Raw genomic sequence first — 25,870 nt, 5'->3', positions numbered from 1 at the left:
GTTGCTCTCATTTCCTTTCTGTCTAGCCAGATACTACTCAACCTGCATGCTTCAGCATAAATATCCCTGCCTCTTGGGAGGCTTTTCTGATCACCCCATCTAGAAGCAGTCATTTCATCAGAACAATTCCAACCATTCCTTTTCTTTTTTTTTAAGATTTTATTTATTTATTTCAGAGAGAAAGCAAGCGAGAGAGCATGAGCGAGGGGGAGGGGCAGAGGGAGAGGGAGAAGCAGACTACCCTGGGGAGCAAGGAGCGTGACTTGGGACTCGATCCCAGGACCCTGGGATCATGACCTGAGCCGATGGCAGACGCTTAAATGACTGAGCCACCCAGGCATCCCCCAACCATTCCTTTTCTATACATAATTTGTTACTTGGTATTTTTGTTAATTATATCTTCATCTTTACCTGCCTTAATCTCCTAGAAGGCAGGAATCATGTTTTACATGATGCTTTTTTTAGCATGATGCTTTGCACATAGCACAAACATGGCCCGTTACTTCCGGAAGGGGCTTCAATGACCATCTTCATGTTACCAGTGAACACCAACTCTAAGTCTCAGAGACACTAAGAACTTGACCAAGATCACACAGTTAGTGGCACAGCTGGAACCTAAAATCAGGATTCAAACTCTATTCTTACATTCCTTTCATTAAACGAAGACTTGCAATTAGCCTACTTCTATTTTATAAACCAAATCTCAAAAAAGAGTCATTCTTGAGCCTTAAGATTACACAAAGATTCAAACTTCTCTGGAAAAGCTCTTATTTCAACTTTCATTGAGATTGCATTTAATTGGCTTGGATTGCATGGGGAAAAAGTGGGTTTCTCTTCTTCCTTCGTTTTTTTTCCTTTTAGCACTCTGTTTTGTTGCCATGTAGCTAAAGTAAAGATAAATTATATGGTATTGGTGATGCTGGCATAATAAAGGGCGGTGAACAGGGTGAATTTGTCTTTTTTACAAATGTATTGGCTGTACTTGTATACCCTGGCCTTTGATGCTCTTGCCACATTTGCGATTCATACTTGGAAACAGCACAGCAGTTCAGTTACCGTAACAGAAGAAACCAGCAACTATAATATTTCAGCACTGATATCGGAAATGACCTAGAAGTAATAGTCAAGGGCAGGGGCTATACTTCAGACCTTCTGTTAGCCCTACTATCTAACATCACACGTTGTACAGAACAAAAAAGTAAATTTGTTTTGAAAATAACTGCATGAAGATAAATGAATACTATATCATGTATAGAGTTCAATTTATGACTGATTTAATTAGGATAAATTAATTTAGACCTAGAATTTAACTCTAGGCAAAGAATTTATTTATAAAGATAACCCAACTACAAAAGAGAGCTAAATAATAAACTATCATTTTCTCTAATCCACTGAATTGGGTAATTCTCAATGAAATATACACATTTAATGAGAAGTTATGAAATATGGTTATTTTGCTGACTATTCTTGCATGGTTTGATAAAGGTTCACTCTGGGAATATAATGAGGCCAAGAGAGTTTACGTGGAACATCCTTTCATCTAGGATAACTTGGATAATCACTGGAAAAGCCTAAAGGATTAATCTCTTCTGCTTTGTTAGAAATGTCCACTAACAATTCACTCAACTTAGCTTGTCCCTTTCATTGAGAATGTTGGGCATATTATTCTCTGAGCTATGAGTGACACAGTTAAACACCACAGGGCAGACAAAATGTAGCCAGGGAGTTCTTGTCTTACTCAGTCCTTATCTTGCTATGTGACTCTTTGGGAACTGCTTAACTTAACTCTTTTGGTTCCTTTACCTCAAACGGGAAGTGAAGATATTTACTCGAATCCTGATAGATGTACAACACACTCTTCCCCCTTCTTAATGTGAAACAAGGCTTCCCTTATTCCACTGAGCTGATGAATAGGGATCATTTACCACTGTTCACTCTGGGCATTCTCAAAGGGCATTATAATTGTCTTCAGTGAAGTACTCCCAAGACTCTTTCTTGAAATCTAATGGTACCTCAGTTACCCATATCACTTTCTGAAATTTCCTTAAAATCAGAATTGTCACTGCCCGATTTTCACCACAGGAATCCAGGGTAACAGTTAACCATTGTGTAAAGTCACAGCATAAAACATAAATCCTCAGGAAAAGTACCCTTCTTAGATACCCAGATTGAACACCTGCTTTCTACACTGTGTCCTAATTCAGTGTGAAGTCACTTCTCTTCATTGGCTGTTTATGAAAAAAAAAAAAATACTACACAAGTTCTTTATATTCATACATAAAACACATAATTCTATCTATCTCATTGGGTCTTTTTAGTCAGTGAGTTGGAGTTACAGCGTTCAGCCCTTGCTGGTTGGGCTAATAGTTTCACATTCTCATATGCTATTATTAAAATTCTGAGGACTTTTAAGCCAGTAAAGATGAATTTACAAGTATGTCAAGATCAAAAGGGCTGGTAGGTGGTTACAGTTCCAAAACATCTTATAAACATGAATATTATTTAGTTGTAGCTTCATGAGGAGGAAACTGCTGCATGTTGAAGAAATGTGTTCATTATATATTTAATGAAGAAAACAAAGCTGGAGCTCCTCAGATAAGAGATGTGACTTTCTTCAGAAAGCAAAGTGGGTTCTGATGCCATGGTCTCCCCCCCCGACCCCTCGGACAAAGAATTCTCTGACTACCTGGGAAGGTACATCCTGAAATTTCCAGTCCAGTTGGGACTCCTTCCTGGGCATGTAGATAGCAGAAGCAATATCATCTGCCAGGGAAAGCAGCACAGGACTAACGAACTTCTTCAAGGGCTTTCCCAAAGCTTTTTCACATTTCAAAATGAGTCAGCACATCCTAAACTCATTTTCCTCATTTGACCACTATGGAAATGCTGAAAGTGAATTATCTACTTACTGAGATTGGAATGAGGAAGGCACTAACTTCTTAGTTCAATATGATTATGACTTGTCAAAAATCAAAACACTTTTTTTGAGAAATATTTTGCAAGGCTACTACTAAAAAGCAACAAGAATATCCATTATGCCTTCAAATTCTAATTTTTTTAAATGCTGGAATCCAAAAAATTCAGAGGTATTTCTCAAGGAGAAAATCCTTTAAGAAATGGCATTTTGAGAAAAAGGGAGAAGAAAAAATAATTCCCAATGTTTTCCTCAAGGGAAAATGTTTTGTTTGTGGTAAGATATAGAAATATTTTACCAGTGAAGAAAAGAGTGAGGAAACGTGACATTTTCATACAATACAGACTCAGAATTTTCACTTATAAAATAACATTCTTTGTTTGAGTAGTTTATCAAAGAAATTTGGTACAAAAAGGAACACAGGTAGCCCATCAACAAATTAAGCCAATATTGTATTTAATTTCCTGAGAAAAGAAATATTTTTTTCCTTTTTTTTAAGTAGCTCTACACCCAACCTGGGGCCCAAACTCACGTCCCCGAGACCAAGACTCAGCATGCTCCACCAACTGAGTCAGTAAGGCACACTGAGAAAAAAATATTCTAACCAAATCCATTTTGTTATAATTAGTGACTTACATTTTTAATACCAACTCCAGGGCAATTTTTAAAAGCTAGAAAGAAATTCAGCAAATGTTGAATTCCAAACAATGTCCTGAGAATGTGCATTTTTTTCTGCCCAACTCTTGAGTTCTAATTGCCCAGTTCCGTGAAGTGGCACACACTGAGAAATTTTTCATTCATTCAATAAGTATTTATTAAGAACTCACTATATACCAGGCAATAGGGATACAGCCCTAAACAAGAGAGACATGATTCATGTCCTCAAGGAGCTCACAGGCTAGCAGATGAGGCAAATGTGAAGTATAGACAAGATGTCAAACTGGACTAGGGATCTTGTGTGATGAGTTAAAGAATTAAACAACTGCTCCCAGCTTTCCTAACCAAATGCAAGCTCAGGATGAATGCTTAACTCAGAGATAACTGAACAAGACATACTCCTAGCTCAATTTTTGGTATGTGTTTTAGCTGAAATGCCTAATGGCTAATATAATAATCCATAAAAGGATTATCTTAATTCTATCACTTATGTTTATGGAGCTGGTAGTCTCTTTTTAAAATCAAAATCCTAAATTCTGATGTTTGCATCCTGACCATTATTTATTTTTTGTCACATCTAAAGGAGTTATTCTATTAACTAGATATCCAAAAATGTTGCTTCATAATAGACACAGTTTATGTTGTCTCCCACAAATTTCAATTAATTAGTTTAATTAAGAATTCAAATTGTGCAAAGATTTTTATTTTTCCACATTTTTAAATTCAATTTTACAAGATGTAATGATCGCTACCCAGTACTGAATATTTACTATGAACTATGTTTATTTTACGTAGTTACTTGTAAATCTCCCTCTATAACTCTGCAAGGTACTATTGGTCCTATTTTTCAGATAGGGAAACTGAGGTGCTGAGAAGTTAAGAAAGTTTCCCAGAACCACACAGCTAGTTAGTGTAAAGACAAGAATGGAACCTCTTGATTATCTGACTGGTTAATTTTTTCTCTTAAGTATCCTAAATTGGGAACAGCGTTCTCACCCTCCAGGGCCACACGCAATAGAATTACTCACTGTGCAACATTATAATGATATTGCAATAATGCAGTTAAAGCTTTCAAGCAACCAGAGTCCAACAAAACATCTAGGGTGCAATAAAACATCTGACTAACTAGTGAAACGAAATGTGAAATAACTTCTCAGGTAAATGGCAAGGAAATGGAGGGTGTCTAACTATGAAGTCTTTGCTAAAATGAGTAAACTGCACGAAGCATTGTTACCAGTAACCTCCCAGCCTGGCTGTGTGAAACTCTCCTAAAAAGAGAGAAAATTATCTCACACTAAGTGGGGGTTGGCCTGGAAATTCATAAAGGAACGCTGGGCCAGGGAAAGCTTGTGCTTTTCCGTATTGTTCTACCTTCAGTGGGGCTCAGTCCCATAGCAGTCCGCCCTCATCACTGCACCCACATCACCTGCTCACGGAGGTATGGTCCGCCTTCCGAGAGCAAAGACCAGCACACACGATCAGATAAAGCCAGATCACTACCACCACTTTGCAAAAATCCTCAGATGGCCCCAGTAAAACATGGACAGCTTTATGGGTGAATATGAAGGTAAACTTGAGAGCCTAAAATGAAATGCACACGGATCAAATTGCTCTGCACTAACTTCCTAAGAGCTCTCTGTTGTCGGCTATCCAAGTCCAAGGGAACTACCACAGCATCCAGAGAGCTTCCACCGGCAAATGACAGCAAACGAAGCTGAGATCCACCCGGTGGCTAAGTTTCCTGAGGTCTGTAGCGCTTTTAGGGGCTGTCTTTCCCCTCTGGTACAGCGGCCCCGCTACACAAGAAATTCGTGAACACCGTTCGTTTGCTAGGCACTAATGTTGGGGAATTGCTTAAAAAGAAACGTCACTTTCGACTTGGGGGCAGCATGCTCGCCATTCAACGCCCTACTGGTTTCTTAACACGCATATGATTAATATTGGTACTCAGGAAAGAGAACTTCTTCTGACCTTGAGCGTGCGCGCTAAATAAATTACCTCAGAACGAAAGTGGTGGGATCTCATAACAGCATCTGGGGAGAAAAGAGAAAAACGAGACTTCATTTAACTCCCTGTTCTTCACCTGCCGAGTTGCTAATGACTTGCATGAGGGACAAGGGTCGGGAAGGCACCTTCCAGACGCCTTGATTTCGGTGGGGACACACTGTAGGGCGGGGAGGTTATTAGGCCATCGGTCTCTAGGTGAGTTCTCCGAGAGAAGTTTCAGGGAAAGTTCTGGGAGAGTTGGGGAGCCCCGAACTCTCCATGCCTTATTTTCTTACCCCTAAGCTCCAGCGATGGATAGGTGAAGTGAGGATGCCGCAGCCCCGGATTCCGCTCCTATTACCCTTAGGGCTTTAGCAAACTGACACTTGGAATTTGCGTCCGTGCCTCCCCTCCCAGCTCTGGACATCACCGTGGTTATCCCATCCCGGGAGACCGGAGGAAGGCGGTGAGGGTAAAAAGGGCAAGGGACGTTAAACACATAAACGTACTAGGCTTGCGGAGTGGGCAATGATGGGGGTAGGGACCGCGTCGCAGACGCGAGCTCCGCTTCACTCTCCAAATTGGCTTAAATGTTCCTTCTAGTCCGAAGAAACCCGTCGCGGCGTGTCTTACCTCGGCTCCTTGAACGACCCGAAAAGACCGATTTCATCGGATGCCTCCCTTTCTGGAGCCTGCGGTGCCAGCAGCAAAAGAAGACGATGGTGGCGATGGTGCCCAGCAGAAGCAACAAGAGGAAGAGGGCACATTGGATGCTGTAGGGTCTCAGCAAGACGAGGAAAGCCGCGGCGATCATGGTGCGGGCGAGGCGGGGGCGGCTCGGCGGCGGGGCTGGAGGGCGGCGGCACAGGCACCCGTGCCGGGCGCACCACGAAGCGGCGGGCACGGGCGAGCGCGCCTCAGCGCGTCATGCCCGGCGCTCGCGGCCCCGCGCCCAGCCCAATGGCTGCGCACCCCGCGCCAGCCGCGCTATGCGAGTGATCCAGGGCTGCGGGGAGCGCTTGCCATGACTCAGCAGACGGCGACGAGGCAGGGACTTGGCGGCGGGGAGCCTCTCCCCTCCCTCCCCAGGCGCCCCCGCCCCCGTCCGTGCGCAGCCCCCGGGCGCAGCCCCGCCAGGGACGCGGCGGGCTGGGAGGAGCAGCACTGCCGCTGTGGCCACACGGGTCCCGCGCATCGTCTTGCGGCCGCCACCGGCCTCGGCATCCCAGAAGCCGGGCGCACGTGGGTCGGGGCGGGGACGCGGCGCCCGGGCTGCAGCGGCGGCGGCCCGCGGGGGGCGGGAATGGGGCGCCGCGGCGGGGGCTCGCCTGATGACATCACGGCCGGGCTGCGGCAACGCGGGCGCGCGGACATGGCTGCGGCGGCTTCGGCGGCGGCCGCGGGCTGCGCCCGGGCCTGAGTGCCCAGCGCCCTCCCGCGGGGCCGCCCGCCAGTCCGCGCGGTCCGCGGGTACACAGACCCCGCGCCTCTCTGCTCCCCGACACCCGGGGCTTCCACCTATCCAGCCTCCCTGGGCCGAATTGCTGGGGAGCCCGGCGACAGGGGGCGCCAAGGAGCCCGGGGGAAAACCGTGAGGCGCTGGCGGGAGCCTGCAGGCGGTGCTACCCCCACCTCCAACCTCCCCGCGCCCCGCCCCGAGGTTGGGGCTTTGGAGGATGCAGCCGGGTGAGCTATTGCTTGCGGGGGGTTCCTCGCACGCTGAAGCGTGAACACCGGGAAGGGCCTTCCCTGGGAATTGGGGTTTTCCGGGCACGGGAGGCCCACCCTCTCCAAGCCCCTCTAAAGTGGGAGCGCTCCCCAGTAGAACGCTCCGGTCTGCAGACGTGAACTGTTACACCCCCAAACTAGGTGTTATTTCTCAGCCGAGAAATGGGCACTTTAGATCCTCCTGCATCCCTGCGTTTACCGTCAAACCTTGACTCATTCAGTGCGTTTGAAGAGAGAGGCAATTTCAGATTTAGGGAACTGGCAGATAAAGGAAGTTGGAGACTGGCTTGTAAATATTTTGAGGAGAAATATTTTAGGGAGTGTGAGGAAATAATGATCTGCCACGCTCAAAACGCACACATTCCCTCCTGCCCCCTCCTCGTTCTTCATAACCCGCAAAAAGTATATTGTTGATGGCCAGGAGATTTTACAGCGGTCTCTGGTGCAGTGTCAACGCAGAAGGTGTGGCGGGAGCGCTGCAGTGTGCCTTTCTGGGGACAGCCACTGCCACCTGGCCCGGAAGCCTCTGCGGCTGCAGTCTGCGGCATCTTTTGGCCTTGGCCGGCCGGCCGGGTACTTTACCGCGTTGCGCTGCTCCCTAGGCAATGCAGGCATTCCCTGGCGGGGAGGGGTGGGAGGCGGGGAGGGACGGCTGTTTTTTGCTTATTTTGTTTTATTTACTCACATAAGGCAACTGCAATTATAGTGACATAAACTAACACATTATCGCCTTTGTGGAGTCTCTATTAACTACTGAGGTGGACTCTTAGTTTGGCATATTTAAGACACTGAAGAAATTGTCAATAAAAAAGTAATTTGTAAAATTCTGAAAAGCATTTAAAGAATAGATGACAACACTTAAGTTGTATTTGCTTGTGGGATCTCAAAATCGGTATCGTTTTCTAACTATACAAAACCAACTGTACAACTCTGCATAAAAGCTTAACCATTGATGTTTCCAAGGCCTTGAACATATTACCATGTGTAGGCTTTAAAGGAAACTCAAAAAGGCATTGCCTAATGCATTTCCTAAATGCCAGATTCATAAACATGGGAAACCATGGATGAAATTTTCTTACCTACAAGTTGTTTCCTAAAGCAAAATAAACATTCAAGTTGTTGAGACGTGTTGCATCACATTCGGTTGTTTTGGTTTGAAGATGCAAGGACCTTGCTTGCAGATGCTGTATAAGGTGAAAATGTTGAATGTCAAAGAAGAGGCTGTGCTACAAGTCAGGATAGGCTTCATAGGTCCCTGGTACTCGGGGTCGGCCAGGTAGCACTGCAACATGTTCACGTTGCTCAAAGGTCTCCTGCTACCGCAGCCCACTGCAGTGAGAGACTGTATTCCTGTCCATTGTGCAGGAGTATTGAAGAGAATCCTGAGAGTCTGCAATGTGTGGCACATCAGGAAAGGAAGAATTCTTTACTGCATTGACTCCCAGGGACCCGGTAGAATAATTTAAAACAACAAAACTGAATTAACCTTCTGCAAACATTGGCAGAAATATCTAATAGAATTTAGGAAGGTCACTTTTACTTTGTACTTCCCACCAGCTAAAATTTGTGAGTGAGCTAACATGGCCTAAATATCCTTGAAAGGTGTCTAAGATCACAAACACAGCATAGTAACCAATTTGCTCCAAACTCTGCATTTTTAACAACAAAAAGCAACCAAATAACAATTATGGTTTTCTGAGCTATTACTTTAGCACAATTATTATCATCCTGTGTCTTGCTGCACCCATTTGTAAGTTTCAAATACACACAAGAACATCATTTATCTCTCTTGGCAGGCAAATGCCTTAACTGCCATGCAGTAGGATTATAGATATTTCTTTTTAGAGGCATTTGTGTTTGTTCTTTACATCAGTTATCTCAAGGATACTAATAATAAGGAAACCAAATCATTGAAAGAATTTAGTATTCAGGTTCCATTGCTATTTTCTGATTTGTTGCTAATTTATCATTTCCATCTCCAAATAATGGCATGTTATTAATTGCTTCTTTTTTTAAAAAATTTTTTTATTGTTATGTTAATCCCCATACATTACATCATTAGTTTTAGATGTAGTGTTCCATGATTCATTGTTTGTGCATAACACCCAGTGCTCCATGCAGAACGTGCCCTCCTCAATACCCATCACCAGGCTAACCCATCCTCCCACCCCCCTCCCCTCTAGAACCCTCAGTTTGTTTTTCAGAGTCCATCGTCTCTCATGGTTCGTCTACCCCTCCGATTTCCCCCCCTTCATTCTTCCCCTCCTGCTATCTTCTTCTTTTTTTTTTTCCTTAACATATATTGCATTATTTGTTTCAGAGGTACAGATCTGAGATTCAACAGTCTTGCACAATTCACAGCGCTTACCAGAGCACATACCCTCCCCAGTGTCTATCACCCAGTCACCCCATCCCTCCCACCCCACCCCCCACTCCAGCAACCCTCAGTTTGTTTCCTGAGATTAAGAATTCCTCATATCAGTGAGGTCATATGATACATGTCTTTCTCTGTTTGACTTATTTCGCTCAGCATAATACCCTCCAGTTCCATCCACGTCGTTGCAAATGGCAAGATCTCATTCCTTTTGATGGCTGCATAATATTCCATTGTATATATATACCACATCTTCTTTATCCATTCATCTGTCGATGGACATCTTGGCTCTTTCCATAGTTTGGCTATTGTGGACATCGCTGCTATAAACATCGGGGTGCACGTACCCTTTCGGATCCCTACTTTTGTATCTTTGGGGTAAATACCCAGTAGTGGAATTGCTGGATCGTATGGTAGCTCTATTTTCAACTTTCTGAGGAACCTCCATACTGTTTTCCAGAGTGACTGCACCAGCTTGCATTCCCACCAACAGTGTAGGAGGGTTCCCCTTTCTCCGCATCCCCGCCAACATCTGTCATTTCCTGACTTGTTAATTTTAGCCATTCTGACTGGTGTGAGGTGGTATCTCATTGAGGTTTTGATTTGGATTTCCCTGATGCCGAGCGATACTGAGCACTTTTTCATGTGTCTGTTGGCCGTTTGGATGTCTTCTTTGGAAAAATGTCTGCTCATGTCTTCTGCCCATTTCTTGATTGGATTCTTTGTTCTTTGGGTGTTGAGTTTGATAAGTTCTTTATAGATTTTGGATACTAGCCCTTTATCTGATATGTCATTTGCAAATATCTTCTCCCATTCTGTCGGTTGTCTTTTGGTTTTGTTGACTATTTCCTTTGCTTTGCAAAAGTTTTTATCTTGATGAAGTCCCAATAGTTCATTTTTATCCTTGCTTCCCTTGCCTTTGGCGATGTTTCTAGGAAGAAGTTGCTGCGGCTGAGGTCGAAGAGGTTGCTGCCTGTGTTCTCCTTTAGGATTTTGATGGACTCCTGTCTCACATTTAGGTCTTTCAACCATTTGGAGTCTATTTTTGTGTGTGGTGTAAGGAAATGGTCCAGTTTCATTCTTCTGCATGTGGCTATCCAATTTTCCCAACGCCATTTGTTGAAGAGACTGTCTTTTTGCCATTGGACATTCTTTCCTGCTTTGTCAAAGATTAGTTGACCATAGAGTTGAGGGTCCATTTCTGGGCTCTCTATTCTGTTCCATTGATCTGTGTGCCTGTTTTTGTGCCAGTACCATACTGTCTTGATGATGACAGCTTTGTAATAGAGCTGGAAGTCCGGAATTGTGATGCCGCCAGCTTTGCTTCTCTTTTTCAACATTCCTCTGGCTATATGGGGTTTTTTCTGGTTCCATACAAATTTTAGGATTATTTGTTCCATTTCTTTGAAAAAAGTGGATGGTATTTTGATGGGGATTGCATTGAATGTGTAGATTGCTCTAGGTAGCATTGACATCTTCACAATATTTGTTCTTCCAATCCATGAGCATGGAACGTTTTTCCATTTCTTTGTGTCTTCCTCGATTTCTTTCATGAGTATTTTATAGTTTTCTGAGTATAGATCCTTTGCCTCTTTGGTTAGATTTATGCCTAGGTATCTTATGGTGTTGGGTGCAATTGTCAATGGGATCGACTCCTCAATTTCTCTTTCTTCTGTCTTGTTGTTGGTGTATAGGAATGCCACTGACTTCTGTGCATTGATTTTATATCCTGCCACTTTACTGAATTCCTGTATGAGTTCTAGCAGTTTTGGGGTGGAGTTTTTGGGGTTTTCCACATAAAGTATCATATCATCTGCAAAGAGTGAGAGTTTGACTTCTTCTTTGCCAATTTGGGTGCCTTTTATTTCTTTTTGTTGTCTGATTGCTGTGGCTAGCACTTCTAATACTATGTTGAATAGCAGTGGTGATAGTGGACATCCCTGCCATGTTCCTGACCTTAGGGGGAAGGCTCTCAGTTTTTCCCCATTGAGAATGATATTCACTGTAGGTTTTTCATAGATGGCTTTTATGATATTGAGGTATGTACCCTCTATGCCTATACTCTGAAGAGTTTTGATCAAGAAAGGATGCTGTACTTTGTCAAATGCTTTTTCTGCATCTATTGAGAGGATCATATGATTCTTGTTCTTTCTTTTGTTAATGTATTCTATCACGTTGATTGATTTGTGGATGTTGAACCAACCTTGCAGCCCAGGGATAAATCCCACTTGGTCGTGGTGAATAATCCTTTTAATGTACTGTTGGATCCTATTGGCTAGTATTTTGGTGAGAATTTTTGCATCCATATTCATCAGGGATATTGGTCTGTAATTCTCCTTTTTGATGGGGTCTTTGTCTGGTTTGGGGATCAAGGTAATGGTGGCCTCATAAAATGAGTTTGGAAGTTTTCCTTCCATTTCTATTTTTTGGAACAGTTTCAGAAGAATAGGTATTAATTCTTCTTGAAATGGTTGGTAGAATTTCCCTGGGAAGCCATCTGGCCCTGGGCTTTTGTTTTTTGGGAGACTTTTGATGACTGCTTCAATTTCCTTAGTGGTTATAGGTCTGTTCAGTTTTCTATTTCTTCCTGGTTCAGTTTTGGTAGTTGATACATCTCTAGGAATGCATCCATTTCTTCCAGATTATCTAATTTGCTGGCATAGAGTTGCTCATAATATGTTCTTATAATTGTTTGTATTTCTTTGGTGTTGGTTGTGATCTCTCCTCTTTCATTCATGATTTTGTTGATTTGGGTCATTTCTCTTTTCTTTTTGATAAGTCTGGCCAGGGGTTTATCAATCTTCTTAATTTTTTCAAAGAACCAGCTCCTAGTTTTGTTGATCTGTTCTACTGTTCTTTTAGTTTCTATTTCATTGATTTCTGCTCTGATCTTTATTATTTCTCTTCTCCTGCTGGGTTTAGGCTTTATTTGCTGTTCTTTCTCCAGCTCCTTTAGGTGTAGGGTTAGGTTGTGTACTTGAGACCTTTCTTGTTTCTTGAGAAAGGCTTGTATTGCTATATACTTTCCTCTTAGGACTGCCTTTGCTGCATCCCAAAGATTTTGAATAGTTGTGTTTTCATTTTCATTGGTTTCCATGAATTTTTTTAATTCTTCTTTAATTTCCTGGTTGACGCATTCATTCTTTAGTAGGATGCTCTTTAGCCTCCATGTATTTGAGTTCTTTCTGACTTTCCTCTTGTGATTGAGTTCTAGTTTCAAAGCATTGTGGTCTGAAAATAGGCGGGGAATGATCCCAGTCTTTTGGTACCGGTTGAGACCTGATTTATGACCCAGGATGTGATCGATTCTGGAGAATGTTCCATGGGCACTAGAGAAGAATATGTATTCCGTTGCTTTGGGATGGAATGTTCTGAATATGTCTGTGAAGTCCATTTGGTCCAGTGTGTCACTTAAAGTCTTTATTTCCTTGTTGATCTTTTGCTTAGACGATCTGTCCATTTCAGTGAGGGGGGTGTTAAAGTCCCCCACTACTATTGTATTGTTGTCGATGTGTTTCTTTGCTTTTGTTATTAATTGCCTTATATAATTGGCTGCTCCCATGTTAGGGGCATAGATATTTACAATTGTTAGATCTTCTTGTTGGATAGACCCTTTAAGTAGGATATAGTGTCCTTCCTCATCTCTTATTACAGTCTTTGGTTTAAAATCTAATTTGTCTGATATAAGGATTGTCACCCCAGCTTTCTTGTGGTGTCCATTAGCATGGTAAATGGTTTTCCACCCCCTCACTTTAAATCTGGGGGTGTCTTTGGGTCTAAAATGAGTCTCTTGCAGACAGCATATCAATGGGTCTTGTTTTTTAATCCAATCTGATAGCCTGTGTCTTTTGATTGGGGCATTTAGCCCATTTACATTCAGGGTAACTATTGAAAGATACGGATTTAGTGCCATTGTATTGCCTGTAAGGTGACTGTTACTGTATATTGTCTGTGTTCCTTTCTGGTCTATGTTGCTTTTAGGCTCTCTCTTTGCTTAGAGGACCCCTTTCAATATTTCTTGTAGGGCTGGTTTCGTGTTTGCAAATTCCTTTAGTTCTTGTTTGTCCTGGAAGCTTTTTATCTCTCCTTCTATTTTCAATGAAGCCTAGCTGGATATAGTATTCTTGGCTCCATATTTTTCTCATTTAGTGCTCTAAATATATCCTGTCAGTCCTTTCTGGCCTGCCAGGTCTCTGTGGATAGGTCTGTTGCCAATCTAATGTTTCTACCATTGTAGGTTACATATCTCTTCTCCCGAGCTGCTTTCAGGATTTTCTCTTTGTCTCTGAGACTCGTAAGTTTTACTATTAGATGTCGGGGTGTTGGCCTATTTTTATTGATTTTGAGAGGGGTTCTTTGTGCTTCCTGGATTTTGATGCCTGTTTCCTTCCCCAAATTAGGGAAGTCCTCTGCTATAATTTGCTCCATTATACCTTCTGCCCCTCTCTCTCTTTCTTCTTCTTCTGGGATCCCAATTATTCTAATGTTGTTTTGTCTTACAGTATCGCTTATCTCTCGAATTTTGCCCTCGTGATCCAGTAGTTGTTTATCTCTCTTTTTCTCAGCTTCTTTATTTTCCATCATTTGGTCTTCTATATCACTGATTCTCTCTTCTGCCTCATTTATCCTAGCAGTTAGCGCCCCCATATTTGATTGCACCTCATTAATAGCCTTTTTGATTTCTACTTAGTTAGATTTTAGTTCTTTTACTTCTCCAGAAAGGGTTTCTCTAATAACTTCCATGCTTTTTTCAAGCCCAGCTAGTATCTTTAAAGTGATGATTCTGAACTCTAGATCTGACATCGTACTAATGTCCGTATTGAGTAGGTCCCTGGCAGTCGGTACTACCTCTTGTTCTTTTTGTTGAGGTGATTTTTTCCATCTTGTCATTTTGTCCAGAGGAGAATAGATTAATGAGAGAACAAAATGCTAACAGGGTAACAACGTTCCCAGAAAACATACTCTAAACAAATCAGAAAAGACCTGAAGCAGTGGGAAAAGAAAGGAAAAGAGAGAAAAAAGAAAAAGATAAAGATAAAGATAAAAATAAACAAAAACAAAAACAGAACAAAACAAAAAAAAACAGAATGTGATCAAATATGATCAGGCTGGTATATAGATCAGTGCCACACACTAGATTTTGGGTGTATTTTGGTCTGTTAAAAGAAAGTGCCTCCCAAAATTTTAAAGAAAGAAAAACTTGTATATGTACAAAAATAAGGGTTGATATGATGAAGGGATGGAATATGACTGTAAAGATGGAAATCATAAAAAATTTTATAAAAGGAATTGATAAGAAGTTGTTTGAAAAAAGAAAGAAGAGGATTAAAAAAAAAAGAAAAAAAGGGAGAGAATGTGATCAGGCAGGGGAGTAGAAAAAAACCATACACTAGAGATTTAGGGTATATTTTGATCTGTTAGAAGAAACTATCTCAAAATTTTAAAGAGAGAACAACTTATATATATATGCCAAAAATAAGGGTAACTACTATGAAGGGATAGAATATGACTCTAAAAATGAAAAATAAAAATGTTTTTTTAAAAAAGGGATTGATAAGATGTTGGTTGAAAAAGGGAAAAAGAAAAATTCAAAAAAAAAAAGTTAAAAAAAAAAATTTAACTTTGAAAGACTAAAGAATCATGGTAAAAAAGCCATGAATTCTATGTGCATTATTCCCCTAGCACTGGAGTTCCGCCGTTCTCATTGATCGGTAAACTTGGTCTTGGCTGGCTGTTCTCGCTGATCTTCTGGGGGAGGGGCCTGTTGCCGTGGTTTCCAAAAGTCTTTGCCGGAGGCGGAATTGCCCCGCCCTTGCCCAGTCCAGGCTAAGTAATCTGCTCGGTTTGCTCTCCAGAGCTTTTGTTCCCTGCAAGCTTTCCGTACAGCTTTGGAGGCGGAGAGTGAAAATGGCGGCCTCCCAGTCTCCGACTCGGAGGAACCGAGAACTCGGGCCCCGCTCCTCAGTGAGCCCCCAGAGAAAAGCAGTCAGTCACTCCCGTCTCCCCGGTCTCCGGCCGCACTCCATGCTCACCTGGCCTGTGACCGCGCGTTTCTATCTCTGGCACCCGACCCCGGGTGGAGTCTCCAAACCCAGCAGATCCCCGCGGTGCGCTCCCGCACCTCTCCTCCTGGGGGAAGAAGGTGAGTCTCCCAGTGTCTGCCGCTTGTTGGGTCCCTGCTGGAGGAGCAGTGGCCCGACTGTGCCGCGGATCACGGTTTATGGCAACCCCGAGCTGAGAGCCCGCGCCTGGGCTCCGTCTCTGTAGCCGGCTTCCCTGCTCCGATACCTGGGAGCTCTGCCGCACTCAGGCACCCCCGGACTTTCTGTGACCCCGAGGGTCCTGAGACCACACTGTCCCGCGAGGGTTCCACCCCCCACTTAGCCACCAGAGTGACGTCCCTCAGCGGAGCATACTTCTAAAAGTTCCAATTTTGTGCTCCGTGGCTCTATCACTTGCCAGAAGCGGCAGATGGAGGCCCCTCCCCCGCAGTCTATCCTCCCGAACATTGCCTCGGATTCACTTCTCCGCACATCCTACCTTCCAGAAAGTGGTCGCTTTTCTGTTCAGAGAGTTGTTGCTCTTCTTTTCTTCGATCTCCTGTTGAGTTCATAGGTGTTCAGAATGGTTTGATCCCTATCCAGCTGAATTCCTGAGAGGAGATGAAATCCAGGTCTCCTACTCCTCCGCCATCTTGCTCCGCCTGTTATTAATTGCTTCTTTCTGTGTGTTTATGTGATGCTAATGCATTGTGGAATTTAATAAATATTAAATCAGCCAATCAATCCTTTTTGGAAGTTAATTTAGTAGAATTCATATATTTTCTTTCTGCTAGGTTTTCATTACAAAAAATAATTGACATTATATCAAAGTCACAAAAAATTAAGGTTTGGCAGTAGGAATGGAGGAGGAAGGTCCTTGATCAAATGTTTCATACGAAGAAATGAACAACCAAGATGGAAAAGTATAGATAATTTTTTGACTTTTTATGCTAGTGAGTTAGCACTGTCACCCAAGGGAAAACAAATGAGTTGATAAAAATGGCTAAGAGTGTTTGGTATCAAGTATGTAGAAGATGATCCATCATGCAGCCCTTCTTCCCTTTGGATTCTCAACCAAATTGAAAATGCACATAAGGAACCAAAAGGAAATTAAAATAGTAACTTTACTCAGGGTAAATTCAGATTGAAGAACATGGCTTAGATCCAAGGCCAAAATGGGACATCTTATTCCTTTTCCCCTAACTCTGTGTACCCACCCAGTCACAGCTGAAGAACTACAGGCCTTCCCAACACTAGGGCACCAGGATACTACTTCTTACCTGGAGACCAGAAGCCAAAAAGAGCCTGACACTCTCCCACCCATGAGGCTTGCAGTATGACTGAGCAAGAACAGGACCATATGTGAGAAGGGGACTTTCAGACATCAGCCCTGCCCACTAGTGGCTGGAAGGCCCTCCCTGATTTCCCCCATCACTGAGTTATTCACCTGCCAAAATAAGAGTGAGTAAGGGGCTTTAATAAAAAGAAAGAAGCTCTGCAGTATTTCTCTAGAGATAGGAAGTTGTGGCACAAATTCCTAATTTATGGGTCAGAAAGAAAAGAAGCCTCCATCCTAATCTGTGTAGGGGCCAACTGAGAAAAAGGGAAGAAATGAAGATGACTCAAGTTTTGAGCTAGGGTGGAAGGACAGTTCTGAAGGAAAAGATGACAAACTGAGTCTTACATCCATTGAGGTAGAGGTATTGGAAGGATATCCATGTGAAATTATCCAGCAAGCACATGGAAACATGGGTGGAGAGGTTAGAACCAGAGACAGACTGGGAGTCATCAACATGAATTATAGTTGAGGTCATGGATATGGACAAAATGACTAAGGGAGAGAAACTATAGAAAGAATTGGAATCAGAACTTTGGAGATGACTTCCATTTGTGGACTGGAGAAGGACAGCAGAAAGCAAGTCTGTGGAAGCCCAAATAGGAAGTGTTCCAATTTAGTGGCTTTCTAGAACAGACGCACAAATGGGAGGTTAAGGCGTGTGAGGACTGAGGATTGGTGACTAGGAGACCTCTGCAAACCTTCCAGAGAACTTATTCATCCTAGTGGGAGAGGCTAAAACCAGTCGTTAACGGATTGAAGAGGGAGTAGGAGGTGAAAACAGGAGAGAGCCTCTGTCCACAAACTTTGGAGAAATTTAACTGTAAAAGTTAAATTCTAGCTCTAAAAGGTAATTCATCTAAAAAGGATGAGTAGAATCATGATTAAAGCCTGAGTAATGGCTTTTTTAATTTTTTTTTTTTTTTTATCAGGATGGGGTACGTAAGCAAGTTTCCAGGGAACCTGAGAAATGGAACCAGCAGTGGGAGAGAAATTAAGAGTTAAAGAAAGGGGAGAAGGGGTATTCTTCTGGGCATTTATGGTTTAGCTGTTTAGCATATCTGTAGTCCCCCAGATGGGTTCTTTCTGCTCTTCGCTGCTTTTGACTCCTCAGTTAACACTGACCCAGACTAGTTAGGATGACTCCCTGCCCATGGTCTCCTCCCCACTAACCCTAGCTACTAACACTCAGACTAGAGGAAAGATTTTTAGGGAAAGATAAAGAATACCTTGGAATGGAGCCCAGATTATCTGTAAGCTTTTATTACAAACCTAAATGGAAGTGAGTATATTACCCAGCTGGTAATCACATAATGTAATTACATTGAAATATTACCCTCTTGAAAGCAAAAAGTTTAGGTAAGAATGGCTCTAGCAACAAATTTTTAGAAATAAGTCATACTAAGTTTGGACTGGTAACCTACTTGTTCCTAGGTAAAGTTTTCTACTCTCAGAATTTAAGTGGCATAAAAGGAAAATTGAGAGGCATCTGAAGAAACGTGTTGTATGGCCTATGTATTCCCAAATCATTTTTCATAACAATCTGAGACCAAGACCTGTGCCAACAAAGCATGGGTTCTTGTATTGAAAGGTAAAGGAGCTGCATCATCTAGAAGAAATTACATCGTCTAATGTAATGTTGGAGGCAGTCTCAAGTGAATTTTTCCAAATTGTTCTTGTAACATTTTAGAAATTTTAGAGCCTAATTAGGATTTGTTGTCCTATGGGTTGCAGAATCCCGAATAATATTGTTGGGGTGGGGGGAATGTTCTTTTTTGTGAACATTACAGGCTTCTCAAAAAAGTCTACTGAGTCTGAGAGTTTAAAAAAATGTCAGTATAATTGAATTCATCTATCCTATAAAGCTTTGCAGACAGTTTTTGGAAAGTAATCATTTATTATCCACTAGCAAATAGAATTCATTTATATAATTTCTAATATTGAGTGTGGGATTAGTCATGCAGCAAAATACTGAGTCATTTAGCCAGAAAATTTACTCATAGTTGTATGAACTGCCAATGGAAAATTTGAGAGCTGTTCATAAATCAAATTATAAAGCTCTTAGAGTTATAAATCACTGAGCAGCATTGCTCATTATCATTCAGACAGCGTAAAATATTTCTACCATTTCTAAGTAGGGGCAATTTACAAAGCAAGTTTGAAAGCTGAAGTTAGTGCCTTCCAGTTCCAACGTAAGGGTTACAAGCATTTATACATTCTCAAGTGAAAAAAGAAAAAAAGTAGGGTAAGAAGTTTATAGTTGCATAGTAAATATGAGATGAATAAAATCTTGACTAATGTTTGTGAATGAAATTCCAAATTGTGTTAATGAAATGACAGCAACATCTAATAGCTAAATTTCCTCCATTTCTTATAATTTTTTGTAGCACTTTTACATTAAATATTTTCTGCCAATAGATTTATATGCTAATTCATTAGCATGCTGATAGCCTGAAAGAATAATGTCACTAAGACAGCAGAGGTAACAAGAACAGAGAACTTAATGAGTAACTGATGATTAGTAAAAAAATGTTTCAGTAACACACTATTCCAAAGGTTATTGAAATTATCCCAATGTAATGACATCCTGTGGATCTATAACAGAAAGAAAAGTATATCTTAAAATGTCTTTGTTAACCCCAAAAAGTTTTTGGGGTAAAATAGGGAAACAAACAGCAAACACACTAAATTTGAATATAGTGGAGTTTGTATTTCAATGAAGAAAACCCAAAACCTAAAGCCTGTTCTTGCTGTCCTATCTGCTGCAGGAGTTCTGGAATTAATGGACTTGGAATTAATGAATGGACTTCTAGGATCCTGAAATTATATATAAAAATGTGGGTCTCTTTTGGGGACCATGGTCCATAGTTTTCATCAAGTTCTTAAAGAGTTATTAAGAACAAAAGAGAGGGATGCCTGGGTGGCTCAGTTGGTTAAGCGTCTGCCTTCAGCTCAGGTCATGATCCCAGGGTCCTGGGATGGAGTCCCGCACTGGGCTCCTTGCTCAGCGGAGAGCCTGCTTCTCCCTCTGCCTGCTGCCCCTCCCCCCACTTGTGCGCTCTCTCTCTCTCTCTCTCTCTCTCTCTCTCTCTCTGGCAAACAAATAAAATCTTAAAAAAAAAAAACAAAATAGAGAGGGAGGAAGGGAAGAAGCGAGGGGGAGAGAGGGAGAGGGAGAGAGAGAATTATCAGAACCATACAGATCCAAAGAGATTCCAAGGCTTCTGCAGTATCAAATGCTTCTCTCAGTCCATCAACATTAGCATCACCTAGGTACCTCCTTGAGACTGGGAGAAGAGTCTTAGCATGAGCAGAGGAATTTCTCAACTCTAATATATAAAAGTTCTGGGACATCTCCCAAATGCAGGCAAATGCTGCCCACCCTGAGACTAACTGGAGATGATGTGCTGTGAGTTTCCTGTCCTCTTGCAACTTTGAACAGATTAGGAAAGAGAAAAATGAGTTCCCTAAGGTTAACTCTCATTGAGATATTGTTCTAACCCTGAAAAGGAAGACTGTGTTAACTATCTAGGACCACTTCCACAGACTGCTGTCATGGGAAGGGCTAACTTGATTCCTGAGCTACCTTCAGACCAGTTAAGCATCCCAATTTATATCTAGATATTTGGATGCATAAACCCATTCTGAGCCAAAAACACTGGTACTAAAATTTGGTCTTGAGCTCAGAGTCTGCAAGGACTCCATAGTCTTAAGGCTTAAAAGAAAGGCAGAAGGACTTAATATCAGGCTCCCCAAAGCTACTCCTAGACATCCTGGCAAATGTAGCAATTACTTTTCCTAAATCCTGCCTCAAGTCACAGTCTATGAAGCTTTTCACCATTCATCCTTCTATGGAGACTTGGTAACTGGGGCCCTCAATCCCACCAGGATAATTCCTTTATTTGGTATGGAAGACCTCCTGTCCATGCCAAGTGCTCAGCTCCATCCACCTGTATCTCTAGCTTCCCACACTTGCCATACTTATGAACCTTGACTCCACCGCACCACCATATTTTCAGAACATTGGATCTCATTGTCTTATCACTGTGATCCCATTCTGCCACATCATGAGGCTTATTATTTCATCATGTGACTTTCTCACTCCAGTGGGCAGGCCCAGTTTCCAGGGGTGTTCTGATCTCTCGGTTTGGCTGGTTCTATTTCCTCCAAGTTCCCTTCTGACCCTCTAGCCTATGAAGGGTTTAGTGGCACAACATTCATGCGTTCCACACAGAGACCAACTTTGAACTGACGCCATTTATTGAGTGGCTCAGACTCTTCGCTCTAGTGAGCACCATTCTTTGCACAATTTCATTTTGTGGCCATTTGAAATGAGGCAGGAATCCTCCTTGAGAAGACACGGTAGGACTGCGAGTAGTGTACCAGACCCCCTGGCGGTCTGCCACCTGCGAGCTGTTGAAGTCTGGGTCTTAGTGCCTAGATTAAGGGGCACCAGCAGCAGCACCCTGGGAGTTGGTCGGTATAATCTTATCCACCTCTCTCTCTCTCTCACTCAAACAGCATGGGACACCATGTCCTGAGCTTCCTCGTTACTGAATGATTATCCTGGGGTGGACTACCAAGTTGTTTTAGTAGTAGCTAACACTTGCTGAGTATCTATTCTCTGCTAAGTTTCTGCTAAATGTTTTTACATACATTTACTCATTTAATCCTCACAGCAACCATGGGTAAGTACTACTCATCTCTTTATAGATAAGGACCTTGAGGCTTAGAGATATAGAATTTCCCCCAAGATGGCAAATGCCATCACGATTCTCCAGCACTTCAAAAACCATACAGTTTCTGTTGCATGCTTTTCATTTACACTGCCTCCCTGCCCACTGTAGCCTCACCCCTAAAGGAATTCCTCCCAGTTAGGTTTGCTGGGCAGCTACCCTATCTCTCTTCTGACTGTCCTTAGACTAACCCAAACCAGATGAATGAGGGCCAACCAGACACTCCAGCAGTATATCAACTGTTTCCCAGCACACGAGGGATCTGCTCCTCCCTTTTAGCCTATGAAGGATTTGCCTAGACCACTTCCTCTATCCTTCAATGCAGCAAGACTTCTTTTGTTGAAAAATTATAGATCCATTCTTATTATTTCATTGCCCCATCACTATCACTTGGGTAAATTCAAGTCAGCACCTCCAGGAAGCTAAACAAGTTTGGGGGGGCTAAGCAGAGTCCCACTTTGGAAAAAGGCCTCTGTTAGAGACCATCTGACTGTCTTTCCTAAAAAAGATAGCTCTTGGGGTGCCTGGCTGGCTCAGTCGGTGGAGCATACAACTCTTGTTTCAGGGTCTTGAGTTCAAGCCCCATGTTGGTATGAGCCTACTTTTAAAAAAATGGATAGCCCTAATAATTTGTCTTTATATTTTTAAATAAGACTGTGGTTTGTTTAACATAGCATCATAGGCATCCAGATTAATTAACTATGTTTCTTAATGCCTCCCCCACCACTGCTGCTTGTAAACATCCCCCCCCATACACACATACACACACACTACATGTTTGATCTAAGCTTGTATAAGGGGGATCTGGGTCTTTTTCCTTCAGTTACTAATAAAAATACTACTATTAATAAACTAAATAAATAAAATAATGAATATGCTATTAATATACCTACGATATCAACTCATGATGGGGTACTGTTATTATTCACAGATGGGGAAACAGAGACAGAAATGTTACGTGATTAGTAAGTATTGGATCTATGGTTAGGGATCCGGACAGTTTGATTGATTCTAGGTCCTGTGTGACCCTGCTTTATCATCTAATATATTCACAAAAGATTCAGACTGGAAGAGTCTCTCGAGTGACCTACATAGCAAGAAAACAAACAAAAAAAGGTATTTCACTAAGCTTTCAATCCTTTGGTAGGAGGACAGGTTTAGTCTCCCCCTTCTTTCTGTGAACAGGAGGTATATCTGCCTGAGGTTCTGCCTCCCTTGGCTGTTTGAGCCATTTCTCTACTGTGGAATCAAGAATTCACAACCTTGTCCCAAAATGCCACCACCTCTGAGCTCCCTGTTCCTCTCAGTCTTTGACACTCCTGAACCTTGAGGTTGGCTCCCTCACTTTGAACTCACTGTATTCATCTATCATACTTCCTTGCTTTTAGGTAGCTTTCTAGACTTCAGCTGGATTAAGTAGATCCATTCCATTTCCTTGGGCTTCCTTTTTCCATCAATACTTGCATTCTCCAACCTTTTCTAAATTCCTAGTCCTGACTTGCCTTATGGCTGCCCACACCCAGGCTTGGCAATACAGGTAACAGAGAGGAGATGGTCTCTTACATTTCCTCCCATCTTCATTATTCTATGAATCTATTGAAGAAAAATACTGTCACTCATAAAGACACATGAATGTATTTTTCTAATGACCTATATATAGGAGGTAGAGAAATAACTTAATAAAAAAATGTGAAATGTAGCTGATCATTGCTTTTTTTTTATTTTGCTTTATGTTGCTTTAACATGGTATGAAAGAAAATTAGAGTGAGAAAATTGTTGGTAGTAGATGAGGGGGCAAACCACTTAAGGTGATTTATTAAGTAAATTATCTGAAATATGTGACTCAGCACATTATGTTTAGACCTCAGCTTTTGAAACTATAAAGGTACAAAAATAATAGAGACTATCTAAATGGTAACCAACTATTTCATTAATATATATTAATATAGGGTATAATGGGGCAGATATTTCAAAGAGAAATTGGTTTCTCCTTTCATGTTATAATTGATATGATAAATTAATATTCAAAAGTTGATTCACTCCTCATTTTTAATGCATAGTCATTGATTCTTGCATCAGAACTATTACATTTCGTGAATTTTAGAAGTTGGTCTAAAATTTAATGTTCTAGAGTACAATTACTTAAAGCAAAAAGCATAATGATCTCATCTTGCCCTCAACTTTCAAGATGAATAGAATGTCCTGCATTAATCAAGAAAATATGAAATGGAAGATGATTTACATGACTTATAGTTATTCTAAAATAGAACTTTTAATTGATTCTTATTTTTCTTTATGTTTAACTTGGCATCTGTGTTTCTGATAAATGGGGAAAAGTCGCATCAATACCGAGGGTTGGTGGGGGTGCAGGGAAGATAGTAACAGAAAAATAGCCAAGGAAAAACTACTCACAAAAACTGGTATTTCTTAGAAAATATTTTGGAGGCCCTAGAACCACAGGAAAACTCGTCCAGAGTCTCTTTAAGTTTTGCATATACTTTCTTGTGCAAGCTTTCAGACAATTCCACACATGGCTACAGGCTTTTCATAGACAACTGGTGGAGATAAATGACATTGTGGAACAGGTAAAGATTGTCTTCCACCATTCCCAGCCTCTGATTTCTGTGCTAATACCTCTCTGCTATAGAAGTCTTCTTCCTGAATATATCAAGATGAAAGTAAACCGGTCACCCTAACTGCAGATAAGACAAAAGCTGGGTCATTTAGCACCTTGCCAGGTCAGGAGCAACAGAGAAACTGAGAGAGTGCATTACATGTAGTAAGGGTAAGAATGTTTCATGAAGTTTTGTTTTAGTTTTGTGTGTGTATTTCCTGGATCAAAATGTAAACTGTATTTTTCACTGTGAACTGCCAAAAAATGGTTGAAAGCCGCTGACTTATATTATCCAACCAAACACATATCATGGGTGTTCTCATGGCTGTGTTTATGTTTAATTTCACATCCTACAAGTACTACCTTGGGAATTAATGAAACGCTGTCTGCTAGCAAAAAATAAAGAGGGGATGATAACTACATGGTGAATTTTCTACTATTAGGAACTAAGAGGAGTATTTAATACATTACCAAGTTCACAACATCCTTTCTGAATTTGTTAATTAGCAGGTAGTATAAACATTGAATCATCTGTTTGTGGATGTTTTAACAGAATATTGGCCTGAAGTCTACTGAAAAGTAGTCATTCTAAAAGAAGTTAGATATGTCCCTGCTGGTCAGTCTTGAAAGAATTGTGTGTTTTTGAAGAAACTTGAGATTTGCTCTGTAACTAAGATTTTAGTACAGGTAGGGATATTACAAAAACAACATTTTTATAAACTAATTTTCTCCAATTTTCTTATTGTGGTAAAAACATATAACATAAAATTTACCATCTTAACCATTTTAAGGTGTATAATTCAGGGGCATTAAGTATATTCACATTGTTGTGCGACCATCACCACCATCCATCTCCAGAACCCTTTTCATCTTGCAAAACCGAAACTCTATACCCATTAAACAATAACTCCCTATTCCCTTCCCTCCACCCCTGGGGTTATCCTCAACCCCAGTGACCTAGGAGTCTGGTATCTGTCACCATCACTAAATGATACTTAACAGGTCCCTATCAGTTAAATCTGGCAAAATTCAACTTTATCAAATAATAATAATTTGCTGTAGGATCTTACCTGCTGTATATTATGTCTCTCAAGTACTGTTCTTAATTTATTAGTAGTAATGTACAGTGAAGTAAGGCACTGAGGCAAAAGAAGTTAAAGCAGCTGGCTTGCTCTGCAGGAAAATGAAGATGAACAAAAAGAAAGCAGATGATACAGTTTAAACTCCATTTAAGTATGATAACTGAGCCCCCATGGGGTTCAGCAAACTACTGCTCATCTGCCTGCCACCTGTTTTTATGCAGCATGCAAGCTAAGAATGTTCTTTACATTTTTAAATAGTCGAAAAAAATCAATATAAGAACAACATGCCATGATATGTGAAAATTTTGTAAAATTAAAGTTTCAGTGTCCATAAATAGTTTTAGTGGAACATACCCACACTGAGGTTTTTGCATCTTGTTATGGCTGCTTTCATGCTATGAG

At 41.5% G+C, this 25,870-nt stretch overlaps 2 protein-coding genes across 16 annotated transcripts in view; one reads left to right on the top strand and one right to left on the bottom strand.

The window, feature by feature from the left end:
• DST (dystonin) overlaps positions 1 to 6,420 on the bottom strand; it is a 470,287-nt gene extending 463,867 nt beyond the window's left edge. For 6 of the 15 annotated variants that reach the window (XM_078055212.1, XM_078055192.1, XM_078055195.1 and 3 more), the window contains exons 1-2: positions 6,191 to 6,420; positions 5,543 to 5,604 (exon numbers count right to left, since the gene is read on the bottom strand). In XM_078055212.1, the coding sequence (XP_077911338.1) occupies positions 5,543 to 5,604; positions 6,191 to 6,371 (243 nt within the window). In that variant the 5' untranslated portion in view covers positions 6,372 to 6,420. The remainder of the gene's footprint in view (positions 1 to 5,542; positions 5,605 to 6,190) is intronic. The other 9 variants (XM_078055197.1, XM_078055198.1, XM_078055199.1 and 6 more) reach the window with 5 other exon arrangements.
• A 461-nt stretch (positions 6,421 to 6,881) lies between these two features.
• BEND6 (BEN domain containing 6) overlaps positions 6,882 to 25,870 on the top strand; it is a 55,264-nt gene continuing 36,275 nt past the window's right edge. The window contains exon 1 of the mRNA XM_078055191.1: positions 6,882 to 7,243. Coding sequence (XP_077911317.1) covers positions 7,234 to 7,243 — 10 coding nt within the window. The 5' untranslated portion in view covers positions 6,882 to 7,233. The remainder of the gene's footprint in view (positions 7,244 to 25,870) is intronic.

Source organism: Halichoerus grypus, chromosome 9, assembly GCF_964656455.1.
Source record: "Halichoerus grypus chromosome 9, mHalGry1.hap1.1, whole genome shotgun sequence".
Lineage (NCBI taxonomy): Eukaryota > Metazoa > Chordata > Mammalia > Carnivora > Phocidae > Halichoerus > Halichoerus grypus.
This window is presented reverse-complemented; position numbering and strand designations above follow the sequence as displayed.